This window comes from Mustelus asterias, chromosome 8, assembly GCF_964213995.1.
Source record: "Mustelus asterias chromosome 8, sMusAst1.hap1.1, whole genome shotgun sequence".
NCBI lineage: Eukaryota > Metazoa > Chordata > Chondrichthyes > Carcharhiniformes > Triakidae > Mustelus > Mustelus asterias.
Window position 1 is genome coordinate 132,566,682 of NC_135808.1, and position 16,859 is coordinate 132,583,540.

At 47.1% G+C, this 16,859-nt stretch overlaps 1 protein-coding gene across 1 annotated transcript in view; it reads right to left on the minus strand.

Annotated features, from left to right (window-relative positions):
• ttll7 (tubulin tyrosine ligase-like family, member 7) overlaps positions 1-16,859 on the minus strand; it is a 163,609-nt gene that overhangs the window by 73,036 nt on the left and 73,714 nt on the right. The window contains exons 11-14 of the mRNA XM_078218982.1: positions 16,772-16,845; positions 13,451-13,586; positions 9,618-9,704; positions 8,075-8,243 (exon numbers count right to left, since the gene is read on the minus strand). Coding sequence (XP_078075108.1) covers positions 8,075-8,243; positions 9,618-9,704; positions 13,451-13,586; positions 16,772-16,845 — 466 coding nt within the window. The remainder of the gene's footprint in view (positions 1-8,074; positions 8,244-9,617; positions 9,705-13,450; positions 13,587-16,771; positions 16,846-16,859) is intronic.

The following is a 16,859-nucleotide window of genomic DNA, read 5'->3' on the forward strand; positions in this document are numbered from 1 at the left end:
TAAAACCACTGGGAAAATCGCAGTGGGAGAGGCAGGCCCTGTCATGAATGTAGCCCAATCCTTCACTCAAACCAGCCTCCCATCCATTGACTCTGTCTACACTTCCCACTACCTCGGCAAAGCAGCCAGCATAATTGAGGACCCCACGCACCCCGGACATTCTCTCTTCCACCTTCTTCTGTCAGGAAAAAGATACAAAAGTCTGAGGTCACGTAGCAACCGACTCAAGAACAGCTTCTTCCCTGCTGCTGTCAGACTTTTGAATGGACCCACCTTGCACTAAGTTGATCTTTTTCTACATCCTGGCTATGACTGTAACACTACATTCTGCACTCTCTCATTTCCTTCTCTATGAACGGTATGCTTTGTCTGTATAGCGCACAAGAAACAATACTTTTCACTGTATGCTAATACATGTGACAATAATAAATCAAATCAAATTTTTTAAAAAGCCATTTGAAGAGTGAGAATTTGATAATCAAGACATTCCCGGAGCAGGAGTCAATGTTGGTCAGTGAGCACAGGCTGATGGGTAGAGCAGGTTTGAGGGCCCCCCTACTGTCTGCCTTCCTCCACATCATTATTTCACTAATGCGTGGACACCCCGCTGAAGAAGCAACAATATTATTCGCTGAAAGCCCTCAAGACAGCTCAAAACATGTCCTGAAAGCAGCGGGCACCTCAGCTGCATCCTTGTCAGCCTGATCTGTCACAACTACAATCCTGTGTGGTCCACTTTGCATCATAAACATGGCAGTGGATATCTCCTCATCACACAAGATGTCGGAGCTAAGGCAAGAGTTGTATGCGTCATTGAAAGCCAGAGATGGAAATCCACCTGCAGGAGATGTGGCTGAATTCCACAGGACTTGAAACCCTGTCCATTGGGCACTAATTTGGACCTCAGGATGACTAGTCGATTACGCCACCATCTCCCACCTTCAGGGAAGGGTCACTCCTCAGCGACCTCTCCTCTCAAGCCATCTCTGCATAGTGTCATGTCAAATATGTATACGTATCCTCATTCAAACATTGGCTCAGTAAAATGTTCAAAAGAGGAACATTTGTAAAAAGGAAAAACAAACGCAGGTTTCTGGGAATAGCTCGTCCAAAGAGCTGGCATAGGCGCAATGGGCCTGTGGAGCTCCCTGATTGGGCAGCTTTGGCAGGCCTCAATTAGGGATCTCATGCAAGTCCCAACTCCTGTTGCTCACTGAAGTGGTTACAACATGGAGGGGGAGAGCTAAGAAGGCACATTCCTGAGGTTAGGGAGTGGACACACAAACCTTAGAGCAACCTCGAGGGAACTTTACTGTGTGATACCCCGGCCTGCGACGGCTCAATGCTGACACCGGCTGCAATGAAAAGGACTCCATTCCCCAGAACGACAAAATAACAAAACATGTCAATGTGCAGAGCGTGCTGATGTGTTGCACAAATGTAAATATTATTAACTGCTGCAGAAAACATGTAAAGATTATTTTATATTTATTTTCTATCTATCTATAAATATATATTTATATCTCCGGCATAAAATATAAAGAACCCTGTTGTCAGACTGCTGCTGAGTGTGAGGTTCTCTGCTGACGGGGTTGGATGGAAGCTTGTTCTGTCTGGGAATGTCTTGCGAATCTCCCTCTAAATTCCACTCCTATTGGATCGTTTGCTTTTCACAGGCTTCTCTCTCTTCCCACTTTAAATTAGGATAGTGTCTTCCCTTCTTTACCACTACTGTTATTAACCTCTCGTTATCCCCCTGAGTACGGGCCCAGATATGATGAACCTGTCTGAAAAAGGACAAAGAGCACAAACTGAATCTTTAGGCACACGACTTTCTCTTTCTTATTGTTCCCAACATATTTAGGATCCCAACTCGTCATTTCTAAAGGGGAATTGGCAAACTTTTGAGGTAAATCTGCTGACTTCCCTTTAAACTGTTGAGCTACTTTTACTGGCCAAAGTTTTCCAGGCTGGCAGGATTTTCCAGTCCTGCTGGTCCTCACAGGACGCACACCTCATGGGAAGCACAGTGGTTAGTGCTGCCACCTCACAGCACCAGGGACCCGGGTTCCAATCCCGGCCTTGGGTCACTGTCTGTGTGGAGTCTTCACGTTCTCCCCATGAGTGTTTGGGTTTCCTCCGGGTGCTCCGGTTTCCTCCCACAGTCCAAAAATGTGCGGGTTGTGTTGATTGGCCATGCTAAATTGCCCCTTAGTGTCAAGGGTAAAATACTTGGGATTATGGGGGTAGGGCCTGGGTGGGATTGTTGTCGGTGCAGGCTCGATGGGCTGAATGGCCTCCTCCTGCACTTTAGGGATTCTATGGTTCCCTTCCCCCACCCCCCGCAGCAGAGGGTGTGGGGCACACAGAACCCCGTGGACATTGGCAGGACCAGAAGATCCAACTGCCAGCCAATAGCGGGCCACCTCCACTGCTGGAAAACAAGCAGCGGGGCTGGAAAATCCCACCAATTGAGTCACTAGCTGAAGATTGCCTGTAACTTCTTCAAGTTAGAGCTGTTTGGGGATTAAATTAAATACTTTGGCCCCCATTGTCTGTCTCATGTTTGGTCTAAAATGAGGAAGATTAGTCTAGGGTTAACCAATTGGTTTCTAGGGTGTTGTTTAACTGTCCCTAAAGCAACAGCCTCTTTCAGCTGAGTCCATGGGATAGATCAGTGGAGGTTCAGACATTTAAAGGGATATTTCAGAATATACAGAACAGACACATTCCAATGAGAAAGAAAAATCTCAAGGGGAGGGCACATCATCTGTGTTTAACTAAAAAGGTTAAAGACAGTATTAAACTTAAAGAAAAAGTGTATATTTGCACAGAGACAAGTGGCTGTCACAAGATTGGAAAGAATATAAAGAACATCAAAGAATGACAAAAAGATTGATAAGGAGGGAAAGCTAGAGTACTAGATAAAGCTAAGTGGTAATTTAAAGACGGACAGTAGGAAATTCAATAGATATCTAAATAAGAACAGAGTGAGCTTTGGTTCTATGGAAAGTGTGTCTGGGAAATTGGTAATGGGAAATAGGGTTCTGGTGGATGAATCTATACGGTATTTTGCATCAATCTTCACTATAGAAGACACAAGTAATCCCAGAAATAGCTGTAAATCAGGCAATGGAAAGGAGGGAGGAATTCAGGGAAATTACTATCACCAGGGAAATTGTAATGAGCTAATTGTTGGCTCTGTGGACTGACAAATCCCTGGGTATGGGTAGGCTTCACCCCAAGCTCTTGTAAGAAGTGACTAATGAGATAGTTAATGCTTTTGTTTTAATTTTTCAAAGTTCGCTACATTTGGGGAAGGTTCCAGTAGATTGGAAGATAGCAAATGCAACTCCTTTATTCCAAAAAGGATACAGAAAGCTCAAGTCTTTGTGCCATTTAGCCTAACATTATTAAAGTTGTTATAACAGGATACTTGGAGAAATTCAAGGCATTCAGGCAGAGTCAACATGGTTTGGTCAAAGGGAAATCATGTTTAAGCAATTTATTGGAGGTATTTGGAGGAGTCACGCGTGCTGTGGATAAAGGGGAATCGGTGGGTGGACTGTACTTAGATTTCCAAAAGTTATTTGATAAGGTGCTACATCAAAGGTTATTGCAGAAAATAAAAGCTCACATAATGTATTGGCATGGATTGAAGATTGGCTAGATGACAGAAAACAGAGTGATCTTTTTTCTGATTGGTAAGATGTGATGAGTGTTGTACCACAGGGATCAGTGTTAGGGCCTCAACTTTTTACAATTGATATCAATGAAGGGACTGAAAGTATGGTTGCTAAATTTGCTGATGATACAAAAATACAAAAGGAAGTAAATTCTGAAGTAGACATAAGGAGGCTACAGAGAGACATAGGTAGGTTAAGTGAGTGGGCAAAAATCTGGCAAATAGAATATAATGTGGGCAAATGTAAAATTGTCCATATTGATAGGAAGAATATAAAAGAAGCCTATTATCTAAATGGTGAGAGATTGCAGAGCCTGGAGGTGTAGAGGGATCTGGGTGTCCTCGTGCATGAATCACAAAAGGCCAGTATACAGCTACAGCGAGTAATCAGGAAACCTAATAGAGTGTTTTTGTTTATAGTGAGGGGAATTGATTACAAAAGCAGGGAGGTTATGCTTCAGTTGTACAGGATCACATCTGGAGTATCGTGTACAGTATTGTTCTCCTTATTTAAGGAAGGGTGTAGATGCATTAGTCTCTCAGAGAAGACTTGCTAGACTAATGCCAGGAATGGGTAGATTGTTGCATAAGGAAAGGTTGGCGAGGTTAGGTTTGTATCCAGTACAGTTTAAAAGAGTAAGAGGCGATTTGATCAAAACCTCAAATTCCTGAGGGGCACTGACAGGGAGGATGAGCATCATGCATCACTGACAACTGAGGCCAGCGTTTGTTGCCCAGCCCTGAATACTCTGAAGCGGAGTGGCTCGTTAGGCCATTTCAGAGGGCAGTTACAAATCAGTCGCATTGATGTTGGTCTGGAGTCACATGTAGGCCAAACCTGGTAAGAATGACAGATATCAGCTGGAATTCTCCAGTTCCGCCGGCAGTACACCCCTGCCCGCGGGTTTCCCAGCAGTGTGGGGTGATGTCAATGGGAATTCCCATTGACAGCGGCAAGACCAGAGAATCCCGCAACTAGTAAACAGTGCGCCACTTCCCACCAGCGGGAAACACATGACTGGAAATCTTGCCCATCATTGGTCAATCAGATGGAGTTTGACACATTAGCTTCATGGCCACTAGATTTCACGAGTTGGATTTAAATTCCACCAGCTGCCACGGTGGAATCTGAACCTACATTGCCAGAGCATTAGCCTGGGCCTTTGAATTACTAACCGAGTGACATTACCATCACATCATCGTCTCCTCCTCTGCTGTCACCCCCATCATTTGTAGCCTTCAAGCCTTGGTAATTAGGCCCTCACTGTTTAGACCAACATAGTGAAAGTATTAATTACACTCCCACACTGTTTGATTTTTGTGGCCCAGGAGTTTTGAAGAGGGCATTTTTTTTTAGCACTTTTGCCTACTCAACTGTGACACTAAGGCTGTGATTTTCCAGTTCTGCCACTCGCCACGGGACAGGAAATTCCTGCGTGAAGTCAATGGACCTTTGGCTTGTCCATCAGGTTTTCCACCCTGCCCACAGCCAATCCTGCCACAGGCGGGACCGGAAAATCTCGGCCAAAAGTGTCTTAGCATCAGCAACTCAACAACGTGCATTAATGGGAACAGGAATTAAACCTTCTTATTGGATCCACTGCGGGGGTTCCCTGGTATGCACCTATGTGACCCCCAGAGAGATAAAAAGCTAGGATACCTCTATACTAGTAGATTTGTTGCAATTGCATTACTGCTGCCCAATCAAATCTCCGTGGAAAGTGCCCTAAAAGTTGGATGAGAAAACAGATAACAGTATAGTTAAACTCAAATGGATGCAGGTGAGCTACTTGTAAGAGCAAAAGAATCTGGAGGCATAGCTTGACAGGGCATAGGTTATAAAATAAAAATAATGCAATTCTAGGTTTCATTATGATACAAATCTAACATATTCGTCAAAAGTACTGATAAAACCTCAGTTAGTGAGCAGGAGAATCCACACCAGAGCGAGGATATTGTTGAGGCTTCAGTCTGCCCGAGAGGATGTTTGGTGTGAGGGGATACAAAATAAAGAAAGATTTGTAAGTCCGGATCTATTTTGAGCAATGCTGCTTACTGGGGATGTGGACTCAATACCAAGGCAGGATAACAGAGACAGATCAGTTGTGATCTAACTGAATGTGAAACGGGCTTGGAGAGATGAATAATCTACCCTGGTTCCTAATACTGGAATGTTTGCACGGTTAACGTGCAATCTTTTGGCAATATATGATGTTGTTCACTGTTAACATCTGCACTGCTGAGTTAGATGTCAGAGTCATTCCTGCCTAGGAAGAGGCCATTCGGCTGATTGGGTCTATGCCAGCTCTCCTTAGAGCTGCCCCACGGTGCCAGGGACTCAGATTCAATTCCGGCCTCGGGTCTCTCTCTGTGTGGTGTTTGCACATTCTCCCCGTGTTTGTGTGGGTTTCCTCCAGGTCCAGAGGTGTGCAGGGTAGGTTGATTGGCCTTGCTAAATTGACCCTTAGTGTTAGGGGGATTAGCAGGATAAATATGTGGGGTTGCGGGGGTGCGGCCTGCTTGGGATTGTTGCTGAAGCAGACTCAATGGGCCGAATGGCCTCCTTCTGCACTGTAAGGAAACCACACTTGTGACACTAATAAATAAACTTCAACCTTTTGAAATCATTGATCGAGTCTGTTCACACCAGCCTTGTAGGCAGCAAGTTCCAGGTCATTGCTACTCACTGCGTTAAAAGGTACTTCCTCACATTCCCCCTGCATCTCTTGTCAAAACCCTTAAATCCGTGTCCCCCTCATCTTTGTATGATCAGCTCATGGTAGCAGCTTTTGTCTACCTTGTCTGAACCTTGGCATAATCTTGTAGACTTCTATCAAATCTTCCCTCCATCTCCTTTGCTCCAAGAAGGAAAATCGCATCTTCTCCAACATAACCTTGTGGTTAATATCCCTCAGCCCTGGAACCATTCTGGTAAATCTCCACTGCGCCCTCTCAAAACTCTTACATCCTTACAAAAGATGATCAGAACTGGATGTAATACTCTAGTTGTGTCCCAACCGGAGCCTTCTAAAGGTTCAGCTTAACTTTTGTACTGAATACTCTTATTTGCTAAGCCCAAGATCCTTTCCATATCCCCTACCCCCTTCAAAGATATATGACCATGAATCTCAGGTCCCTCTGTCCTTGCTCTCTTGAGAACTGCGCCATTGAGTTACAATTCCAATTCCAATTCTCCTCACAGACCTAGTGGTGCATTAAGGCAGACCTTTGTCTGTTTCCATAGCTAGTTATTCCTGGAACAGGTCTCCTTCAGCGGAAACTTTGGAGAAAGTGCAGGGAAGTCAAGAGATTGGGACGACCCGTCCAAGTAGAAATCCAAGTGGATTCATAGCCAAGGACTGAGTTCCATGGTCACACCTATGCATAACATGAGGGATGAGTCATGGTTCAGGGCAGAACACAATTATTATGGCAAATCCAGGGTCATTTTGAAAGAGTAGGAAAGATGAGAACAAGAGAAAAGTGTGTTAAATCATAGTCCCATAACCAAGGGACTTCTTGGCCAATGGTTCAGTCTATGGCAGGCATTGGAACTTGTGCTGAGGCCTGAATCTCATTTGCCTGTCCCGCCAATTGAAAGAGAGGTCACAGACCGGAGACAATCAGTTGACATACAGAACCAATAAGTGTACTCAACTAGCCCCTGCTTGCAAAACTCAAAACGAAATGTCCACCGTGAATCTGTGATTGGGCAGCACTTGTTGTACAATCCTGAGTGTGCTAATAGCCACACTAACAATCGCCAAAATCTTGCCCCCGTTCACGCTGGCGGGATGTTACTGTCCTGCCATTGGCACCCCCCCCCCACCCCCCCCCCCCCCACCCCCGCCGCGGGTTTCCTGGCGGTGAGAGACACGCCCATTGGGAAACCCCGTTGATAATGGTGGGATCACATGATCCTGCCGCCAGCGAGCGGTGTACCGCCATCTGCTGCTGCCAAAGACACCATGGAGAAGAAGAAAAATCTCACTCATTGTAACAAAATCAGTCAAGCTCATAAGGTGGGTAATTTACCTTTGTGAGATTTGACACACAATTATCCACAAGGGTCTGTAATCTGCAAACAAGAGGAATATGTCTAAGCCTTGCATCTTTTTGGAGTTACCCAAGAGCTTGGGGACCCTATGATTCCCCATTGCCTTCTCCATGGCAACACTCCAGTTAACCCATCCTGACTTGCCAAACAATCAGCATCCTCTTGTCCTGTCGTAAAGATTGATATGAAATTTGGCATTCTGATGAGTGCAAGAAGAAAAGCTTCGACAGCATGTCTCTCTTTTCAGAGACTGGAGTTTTCTCTATCTTATAACATAGCTGGTGTTTATTTGAGGAAGATCTCAGTCAATGTGGCCACAATGGAAAACTTACCTGATCGTTCCAGAGATTCATACTCCCTTCCTTTTCGAACGTACATAATTTTTTTATCTCTTAGCTGCTCGTCCTCCGTGTCCGAACTGCAGCTGCTGTTGCCGCTACTGCTACTATCATCATACTTCCTCGAGGAAGGCTCAATGGCCTCCGGCATTGAGAATAGCTGCTGCAGGACACACAAACAATTGTTAACTTTTTACCAGCAAGGCTTTTTGATAACACACAAAAACAAGCGCCCCACTTCCTGGCTCTCTGTCTTGGCCCACATTTAGACACCAGGGCCGGAATTTTACCGATACGTCCACCCCGATTCCGGGGGCATTCTCCGTTGGCCTCGAGCGGGATCGTGCGAACCTCGGGCAGGTGTGCTGGTAAAATTCCGCCCCGATCATCGCTGGAGCTGGATGGAGAGCTACGCTCAGGGAGTTCCTGGCAGGGTCAGGATGGGGATGGGGGAAGATAGTGATGGGGTTAGGGGCTGGTGGCAGGGGCTGGGTGGTGTGCCAGCACTGGCCCAGACAACAGAACTTGTGGGATCTCTGATGTATCGCGGAGATGTCCGCGCCCTTTCCTACCAGTAACTCCCGGCAGTGAGTCCGGCCAGTAACTCCCGGCAGCACGGTGGCACAGTGGTTAGCACTGCTGCCTTACAGTGCCAGGGACCTGGGTTCAATTCTGGCTCGGATCACTATCTGTGTGGAGTTTGCACATTCTCCCCGACTCTGCGTGGGTTTCCTCCGGATGCTCCGGTTTCCTCCCACAGTCCAAAGATGCAGTAAGAAGTCTCACAACACCAGGTTAAAGTCCAATTTGGTAGCACAAGTTTTCGGAGCGCTGCTCCTTCATCAGGTGAATGAGCGCTCCAAAAGCTCCTTCTATTAAATAAACCTGTTGGACTTTAACCTGGTGTTGTGAGACTTCTTACTGTGCCCACCCCAGTCCAACGCCGGCATCTCCGCACCACTCCAAAGACATGCAGGTTTGGTGGATTGGCCATGCTAAATTGCCCCTTAGTGTCAGGAGGACTAGCCGGGTAAATACATGGGGTTACGGGAATGGGGCCTGGGTAGGGTTGTGGTCAGTGCAGACTCGATGAGCTGAATGGCCTCCTTCTGTACTGCAGGGATTCTATGATTCAATGAGTGAGACCCGACAGCTTTCAAATCTGGCTCCCTCCTCTGTCCACTGCATCTGACAGGGTGAATAGGGCCCGTGACGTAATCAAGGGCTTCAATTGGCCCAAAGGTGGGTCAGCCACCTGACACCTCCCCTGCTGCCTGTACAATTCTGGTGGGGTTGGTGGTTGGCGAGTAGGAACCAGGAAAGGTGCTCTTCGCATCACACTTACTGTTAGACCCCCCCCCCCGCCCCCCCCCTTACCCACTTGCCAAACCACCCTCCAGGGAGTGTACAATTCAGCCTCTGATGTTTACAGCAATTCAACCATTGGTGGTTTAAATCGATACGCCCGCCACCTCGGCTGAAAATGCTTTAGTGAAAACAAGCGCTGACTGACGATGCGTCGTCGCTGAGTTCATACCTTTGGTCCCCTCTGACGAGGTGATTTCCCAAGGAGTTTTTCATCGTCCACTTCACACTGCTCGAGGAGGTCCAAGATGTCTTCCTCCTTTAGAAAGTTTGACATGAGCGTTTCTATCATTCACTAACAAATTCTCCCTGCCTCTGAGGGGCAAGCAGTCAGCCAGCTGAATTGGAAAGACCAGCTTTGAAGACTGAATCTAGTGTGGATGTCTAAGTCACAACCCCTTTCCCTCTTTTCATTTAACGGTGTGGCACTATTGTCAACTACTGAACATTATATTTCTTTTCCATCCACACCACCCGGCACCTCGGATGTACCCCAGAAGATGCTTTGGGGACCCCCCGAGATTCCCTTAGAAAGGACTGCATTGGAATTATCAAGGAAGTTCAAAGTTCCCCTGGATAATTGCTCTGAACTGGGACCAATCAGATAATCCAATTTCACTCAGAGACTCAGATGGTTCCGGTTCTTTCTGCAGAATAGTTAATCACGAAAAGTTACAGTAAGGAGTCTCACAACACCAGGTTCAAGTCCAACAGGTTTAGTTGGAATCACGAGCTTTCGGAGCGCTGCTCCTTCCTCGAGGGGGGCGGACAGACTCGATCGGGAGAAACTGTTCCCACTTGTAAAATGATCAAGAACCAGAGGGCACAGATTGAAAGCAATTTGCAAAAGAAGCTCATTTTTCACACAGCGAGTGGTTCTGGTCTGGAATGCGCTGCCTGGAAGTGTGGTGGAGCCGGGTTCAATCGAGGTATTCAAGAGGGAATTAGATGGTTATTTGAATCGAAGCAATGTGCAGGGGTACGGGGAAAAGGCAGGGGAATGGCACTGAATCAAGATGCTTGTTTGGAGGCAGTGCAGACACGATGGGCCAAATGGCCTCCTTCTGCATCAATTCTGTGATTCTGAACTTCTGGGTAGCTAAACAACTCACACCCTCTCTCCCCCCGCCTCCCTCCCCGATCCTGCAGGAGATCCGCTGACTTCACCCCACCCCCCTCCCCACGCCCCCCCACCCCCATCGATCTCCCGACAAATGTCCGTCCCTCACTGCCCTGACTACGCCCTAGGCTCCCAAATACCCGCCACTCCAACTACCCTCCTGACCCCCCAAATATCCCCACCCAGTTCACCCTTCTGACCCCCCAACACTCATGACCCCATTTACCCTCCTGACCCCCCCGCAACTCACTACCCCATTTACCCTCCTTACCCTCCAAATACCTCCCAGCTCATTTACCTTCCTGCCCCCCAATACTCCCACCCTACTACCCTCCTTGCCCCCTAAATATTCCTCACCCCCAACTACCCACCTGATCCCCCGAACTACACCCTATCCCCCCGACTACCCCTCCAAGACACTAACTAATCTTCCAACTACCCCCCAATCCTTAGACTAAGCTTCCAATACCCAACCACCATTCTCATCACCCCTCCAAGTCCACTCATACCCTTGGCCACACCCCACCCCACCCCCCCTCCCCGACTACCTTCCCAATCCCCGTTAAGAGCCCGATTTTTCCTGACTCATCTTACCATCACCCCCCCTACCCATTGTGCCACCAACACCCGCCCCCCCCCCCAGATCTCCCAACCCACCTTAACCCCTCACCAACAACTTACAGATTTAACCTTGATAGCGAAGAAGGTTATGAAAAATTACAGGGGGATATTGATCAGTTGGGGAAGTGGATTTCAATACAGATGAGTGTGAGGTGTTGCATTTTGGAAAGCCAAAACCAGAGCCCTAACCAAGGGTCATCCAGGCTCAGAACCTTGGCCCTGTTTTCTCCCCACAGATGCTGTCAGACCTGCTGAGACTTCCCAGCATTTTTCTGTTTTTGTTTCAGATTCCAGCATCCACAATATTTTGCATTTTTTCTTATGGTTTGTCTGTTATCCGAACAATGCTACCATAGACTGTTACTACTTGCAGAAACTATTCTTGTTTACTTACACCTCGACGTACATCTCAGTAATTGGACACAAAGTTGCACTTCTGTTTCCTGCCAAATCACAGTATCTGAGGGCCAGCCCGCTGGAGCAGACCCCCACGGTGGGTCCCTGGCACTGGGGCAGACAAGCCAAGCAAGAAACTATCGACGCCAATGGCCACATCGGTATCAGGTGGCCTCTACAAAAGGGAAGGGGATGGAAACTAAGGAACCTAGCACTCTGGAGCAGTCGCAGGCCATTCAATAAAATCGTGGCTGAGTTGATTGTGGTCTCAACTCCATAGAAATCATAGAAACCCTACAGTGCAGAAGGAGGCCATTCGGCCCATCGAGTCTGCACCGACCACAATCCCACCCAGGCCCTACCCCCACATATTTACCCGCTAATCCCTCTACACATCTCAGGGACAATTTTTAACCTGGCCAATCAACCTAACCCGCACATCTTTGGACTGTGGGAGGAAACCGGAGCACCCGGAGGAAACCCACGCAGACACGAGGAGAATGTGCAAACTCCACACAGACAGTGACCCGAGCCGGGAATCGAACCCGGGACCCTGGAGCTGTGAAGCAGCAGTGCTAACCACTGTGCTACCGTGCCGCCCTTGTCTTCACTTCCTTGTCTTCGCCCCCACAACCCATGAGCGCTTTGTCGATGGAAAATCTGTCTAACTCGGCCTTGAATACACTCAATGGCCCAGCCTTCACTGCTCCCTGGGGTAGAGAATTCCACAGAGTAAAGAGAGAAAGAATTTCTCCCCATCGCCATTGCACTGCTTGCCAGTTTGGCACCTCAGATGCAAAGCCCTCCTCATTCCCCACTCTCACAGGGACTGAATTGGAAAAAAAAAGGTTGCGTTATGGGGCTGATTGAAGCACACTTGGGAGTACGGTGAACAGTTCTGGTCTCCACATTACAAAATAAAGGCAGGGACACTGGAGAAGGTGCAGGAATGGTTTACTAGAATGATGTGAAAGCTGAGCGGCTCCGCCGATTGGGAAAGATTGAACACTAGAAAAATGAAGATCGAAGGGTCACCTGATAATGGTCGTTAAGGTGATGGAAAAGTTTGAAATTGTAGATGTAGAGAAGATGTCTCCACTTATGGGGGAGATGAGGGCCTTAAATATGAGGTGGTCACTAATGAATCCAATAAGGTAATTAGCTTCTCAAGCTTTTCTTCAATTTCTTATTTGTATTTATTGATGATTTCCATACAGTTAAGGCCCTCAGTCAACGACAAATGAAACCATTTCCACATCTACCCTACTAAAAGACCTCCATCAATTTTGGTGTCCTTATCTGAGGAAGGATATCCTTGCTATAGAGGGAGTACAGCGAAGGTTTACCAGGCTGATTCCAGGGATGGCAGGTCTGTCATATAAGGAGAAACTAAGTCGGTTAGGATTATATTCACTGGAGTTTAGAAGAGTGAGAGGGGATCTCATAGAAAATTATAAAATTCTAACAGGATTAGACGGGGTAGATTCAGAAAGAATGTTCCCGATGGCGGGGGAGTCCAGGACTAGGGGTCATAGTTTGAGGATAAGGGGTAAACCTTTTAGACCGGAGGTGAGGAGAAATTTCTTCATCCAGAGAATGTGAAATTCACTACCACAGAATGTAGTGGAGGCCAAAACATTGTCTGATTTCAAGAAGAAATTAGATATAGCTCTTGGGGCGAAAGGGATCAAGGGATATGGGAGGAAGGAGGGATCAGGCTATTGAATTCAAAGATCAGCCATGATCAAGATGAATGGTGGAGCAGGCTTGAAGGGCCGAATGGCTTCTAGTTTCTATGTTTCTATGTTTAATTCACCCCTCAGGATTCTCTTAACTTGTCCCAATCGAATGGCTCTCATGGTCAATACCTTCATGTGATTCAGTGGGTTGCTGAGTTCTTTCTGGAGTGAGGCAGCTCTCCCAGCGAGGAAGGTCTGGAACGCGACACATATCAGACTTTCATACTTCTCCAGCAACTGCTTATCGTCGGGAGGGTAGATCCGTCTGGGTGGACAGGGAAGCAGAGAAAACATGATTGCTCTTAATCGTTCTTCAGAATACAGAGTCACAGAATGAGACAACAGAGAAGACGACCGTTCGGCCAATCGTGTTTGGGCCAGCTCTTTGACAGAACAATCCAATTAACCCTTTCTCCCATAACATTGCAAATTTTTCACCCACACATTTCTGGGGAACCAATGAATATTGGAGCACTCTCATGAAGCCCCAATAAATAGTGGCACGTTCCTCTTCGCTCACAGGTGGGATTTTCCAGCCCCCTCCCCCCGTGACATGTTTTCCGGTGATAATGGCGGTTTGCCATTAGCTGCTGTTGGGATCTTCTGGTCCCGCCAATGTCCTTTGCTTGGCTTACCTATCCCGCAACTGGGAATCCCACAACGGGAGTCTGCCTTCAGCAGGATCGGAAGACCCTGCCGGCGGAAAGGGCCAGAAAATCCTGCCGGCAGGAAGAACCGGAAAATCCTGCCAGTCGGAAAAACTGGAAAATCTGGCCCACAGTCATTCTTTACCCTGATTGTTAAATTTGCTTTAATTTATGTGGTTGGCATGAAGGATTTGGAGGCTTTTAAGGTATGATTTAATGGCTCAACATTACTGTCCAGATTCAAATCCCACTCCAAAAGACACAAGCACAAAAATCAAGGGCGGCACAGTGGCAGAGTGGTTAGCACTGCTGCCTCACAGTGCCAGGGATCTGGGTTCAATTCCAGCCACAGGTCACAGTCTGTGTGGAGATTGCATGTTCTCCCCGTGTCTGCGTGGGTTTCCTCCGGGTGCTCCGGTTTCCTCCCACAGTGCAAAGATGTGCGAGTTAGGTTGATTGGTCATATTAAATTGCCCCGCTGTGTCAGGGGGAGGGTGAATAAGTGGAGCTACAGGGTTGGGACCTGGGTGGGATTGTTGTCGGTGCAGGTTCGATGGGCCAAATGGCCACCTTCTGCACTGTTGATTCTATATTCTGACACTCCAGTGAAATGCTGAAGCACTATCCAAGATGCTCACTTTCCAATCAGATGCTAAGCTGAGGCCTTGGACTCTTCTCAGGCAGATATAAACAATCTCATAGCACTATTTCAAAGGACAGCAGGGTAGTGATTCCTGCCTGAAATTTATCCCTTGGTCACAAAAAAACCCTGATTATCTTCTCTTTAACACATTGCTACTTGTGGGAGTTTGCTGTGTGCAAATGGGACCAGGTTCGATTCCCGGCTTGGGACACTGTGTGGAGTTTGCAGGTTCCCCCCGTGTCTGCGTGGGTTTCCTCCGGGTGCTCCGGTTTCCTCCCACAATCCAAAGATGTGCAGGTTAGGTGGATTGGCCACGCTAAATTGCCCCTTAGTGTCCAAAGCTGTTTAGGTTAGGGGGATTAGAGGGATAAATACATGTGGTTACAAGGATACGGCTTGGGAAGGATGCTCTGTCGGAGAGTCGGTGCTGACCCAATAGGCCGATGGCTCCCTTCTGCACCATAAGGATTCTGTGATTCTAAAGGCAGGTAGCAAACTAAGTTGTGAAAAGGACATAGGGAGGCTACAAAGGGACATGGATAGGTTAAGTGAGTGGGTAAGTATCTAGCAAATGGAATATAATGTGGGCAAATGTGAAATTGTCCACTTTGTTTATCTATTAGTCACAAGTAAGGCTTGCATTAACACTGCAGTGAAGTTACTGTGAAAATCCCATAGGCGCCACACTCCGGCGCCTGTTTGGGTACACTAAGGGACAATTTAGCATGGCCATGGCCAATGCACCTAACCCACACATCTTTGGACTGTGGGTGGAAACCAGAGCACCCGGAGGAAACCCACGCAGACACAGGGAGAATGTGCAGACTCCACACTGACAGTGACCCAAGCCAGGAATCACACCCCAGTCCCTGGCGCTGTGAGGCAGCAGTGCTAACCACTGCGCCACCATGCTGCCAGGGACATCTACCAGGACGAATTTAAAAATGCATATTCTTTAAATAGTGAGAAATTGCAGAATCCTTGAGATTTAAAGGGATCTGGATGTCCTGGTGCATGAATCACAAAAGGAACAGCAAATAATTAAGAAAGCTAAATAGAATGTTATTGTTTATTGCAAGGAGAATTGAATATAAAAGTAGGGAGGTTACGCTTCACTTAGTCAGTTATTAGTGAGGCCACATCTGGATTACTGTGTACAGTATTGGTCTCCTTGTTTAAGGTAAAATGTAAATGCATTGGAAACAGCTCAGAGCAGGTTTAGCAGACTAACACCTGGAATGGGCAAGTAGGAGGAAAGGCTGGACAGGCTAGGCTTGGATCCACTGGAGTTTAGAAGAGTAAGAGGTGACTTGATTGAAACATAGAAGATCCTGAGGGGTTTACATAGGATGCATGTGGAAAGGACGCTTCCTCTAGTGAGAGAATCTAGAACTAGGAAGTCACTGTTTAAAAGTAAGGGGTTGATTATTAGGACAGGGGGAGGAGATCTTTTTTCTCTCAGAGTTTGAGAGTCTTTGGAACTCTCTTCAACAAAGAACAAGGAACAGTGCAGCACAGGAACAGGCCCTTCGGCCCTCCAAGCCTGAGCCGATCATGATGTCTGCCTAAACTAAAACTACGTTCTCACGGAGTCTGTATCCTTCCATCCTATTCATGGATTTGTCTAGATGCCCCTTAAATGGCGCTATCGTACCTGCTCCCACCACCTCCCCGGGCCGCACGTTCCAGATATTCACCACCCTCTGTGTAAAAAAACTTGCCTCGCACACCTCCTCTAAACCTTTCCCCACTCACCTTAAACCCATGTCCTCCCAAGTACTTGACTTTTCTATCCTAGGAAAGAGCATCTGACTATCCACTCTGTCCATACCACTCATAATCTTGTAAACCTCTATCAGGTTCCTCTATCTTCCTCAAAAGGCAGTGGATGCCGAGTCTTGAAGTGCTTTTGAAGCAGAGATAGATAGATTCTTGATAAACAAGGGGGTGAAAGGTTGGCGAAGTGGGAGGTACAGTTAGATCAACCATGATCGTATTGAATGGCGGAACGGGATCGAGGGGCTGAGTGGCCTACTACTCCTAACCCGTATGTTCATATACTGGTATCTATGAGCTAACAATTTCTGTTAGCAAACTCTTGTAATGGATCCTCAATGCGTCTTTTCTCCATCAATGATCTAAAGGTTAGTTTTCTTTTACCTGTAGTTACCCAAATTTTGATTTTCGTGCTCTTCCCTCGAGATCCGCTTGCGGACTTGCACCAGCCTCTCTTTCTACGAGTTTGGGA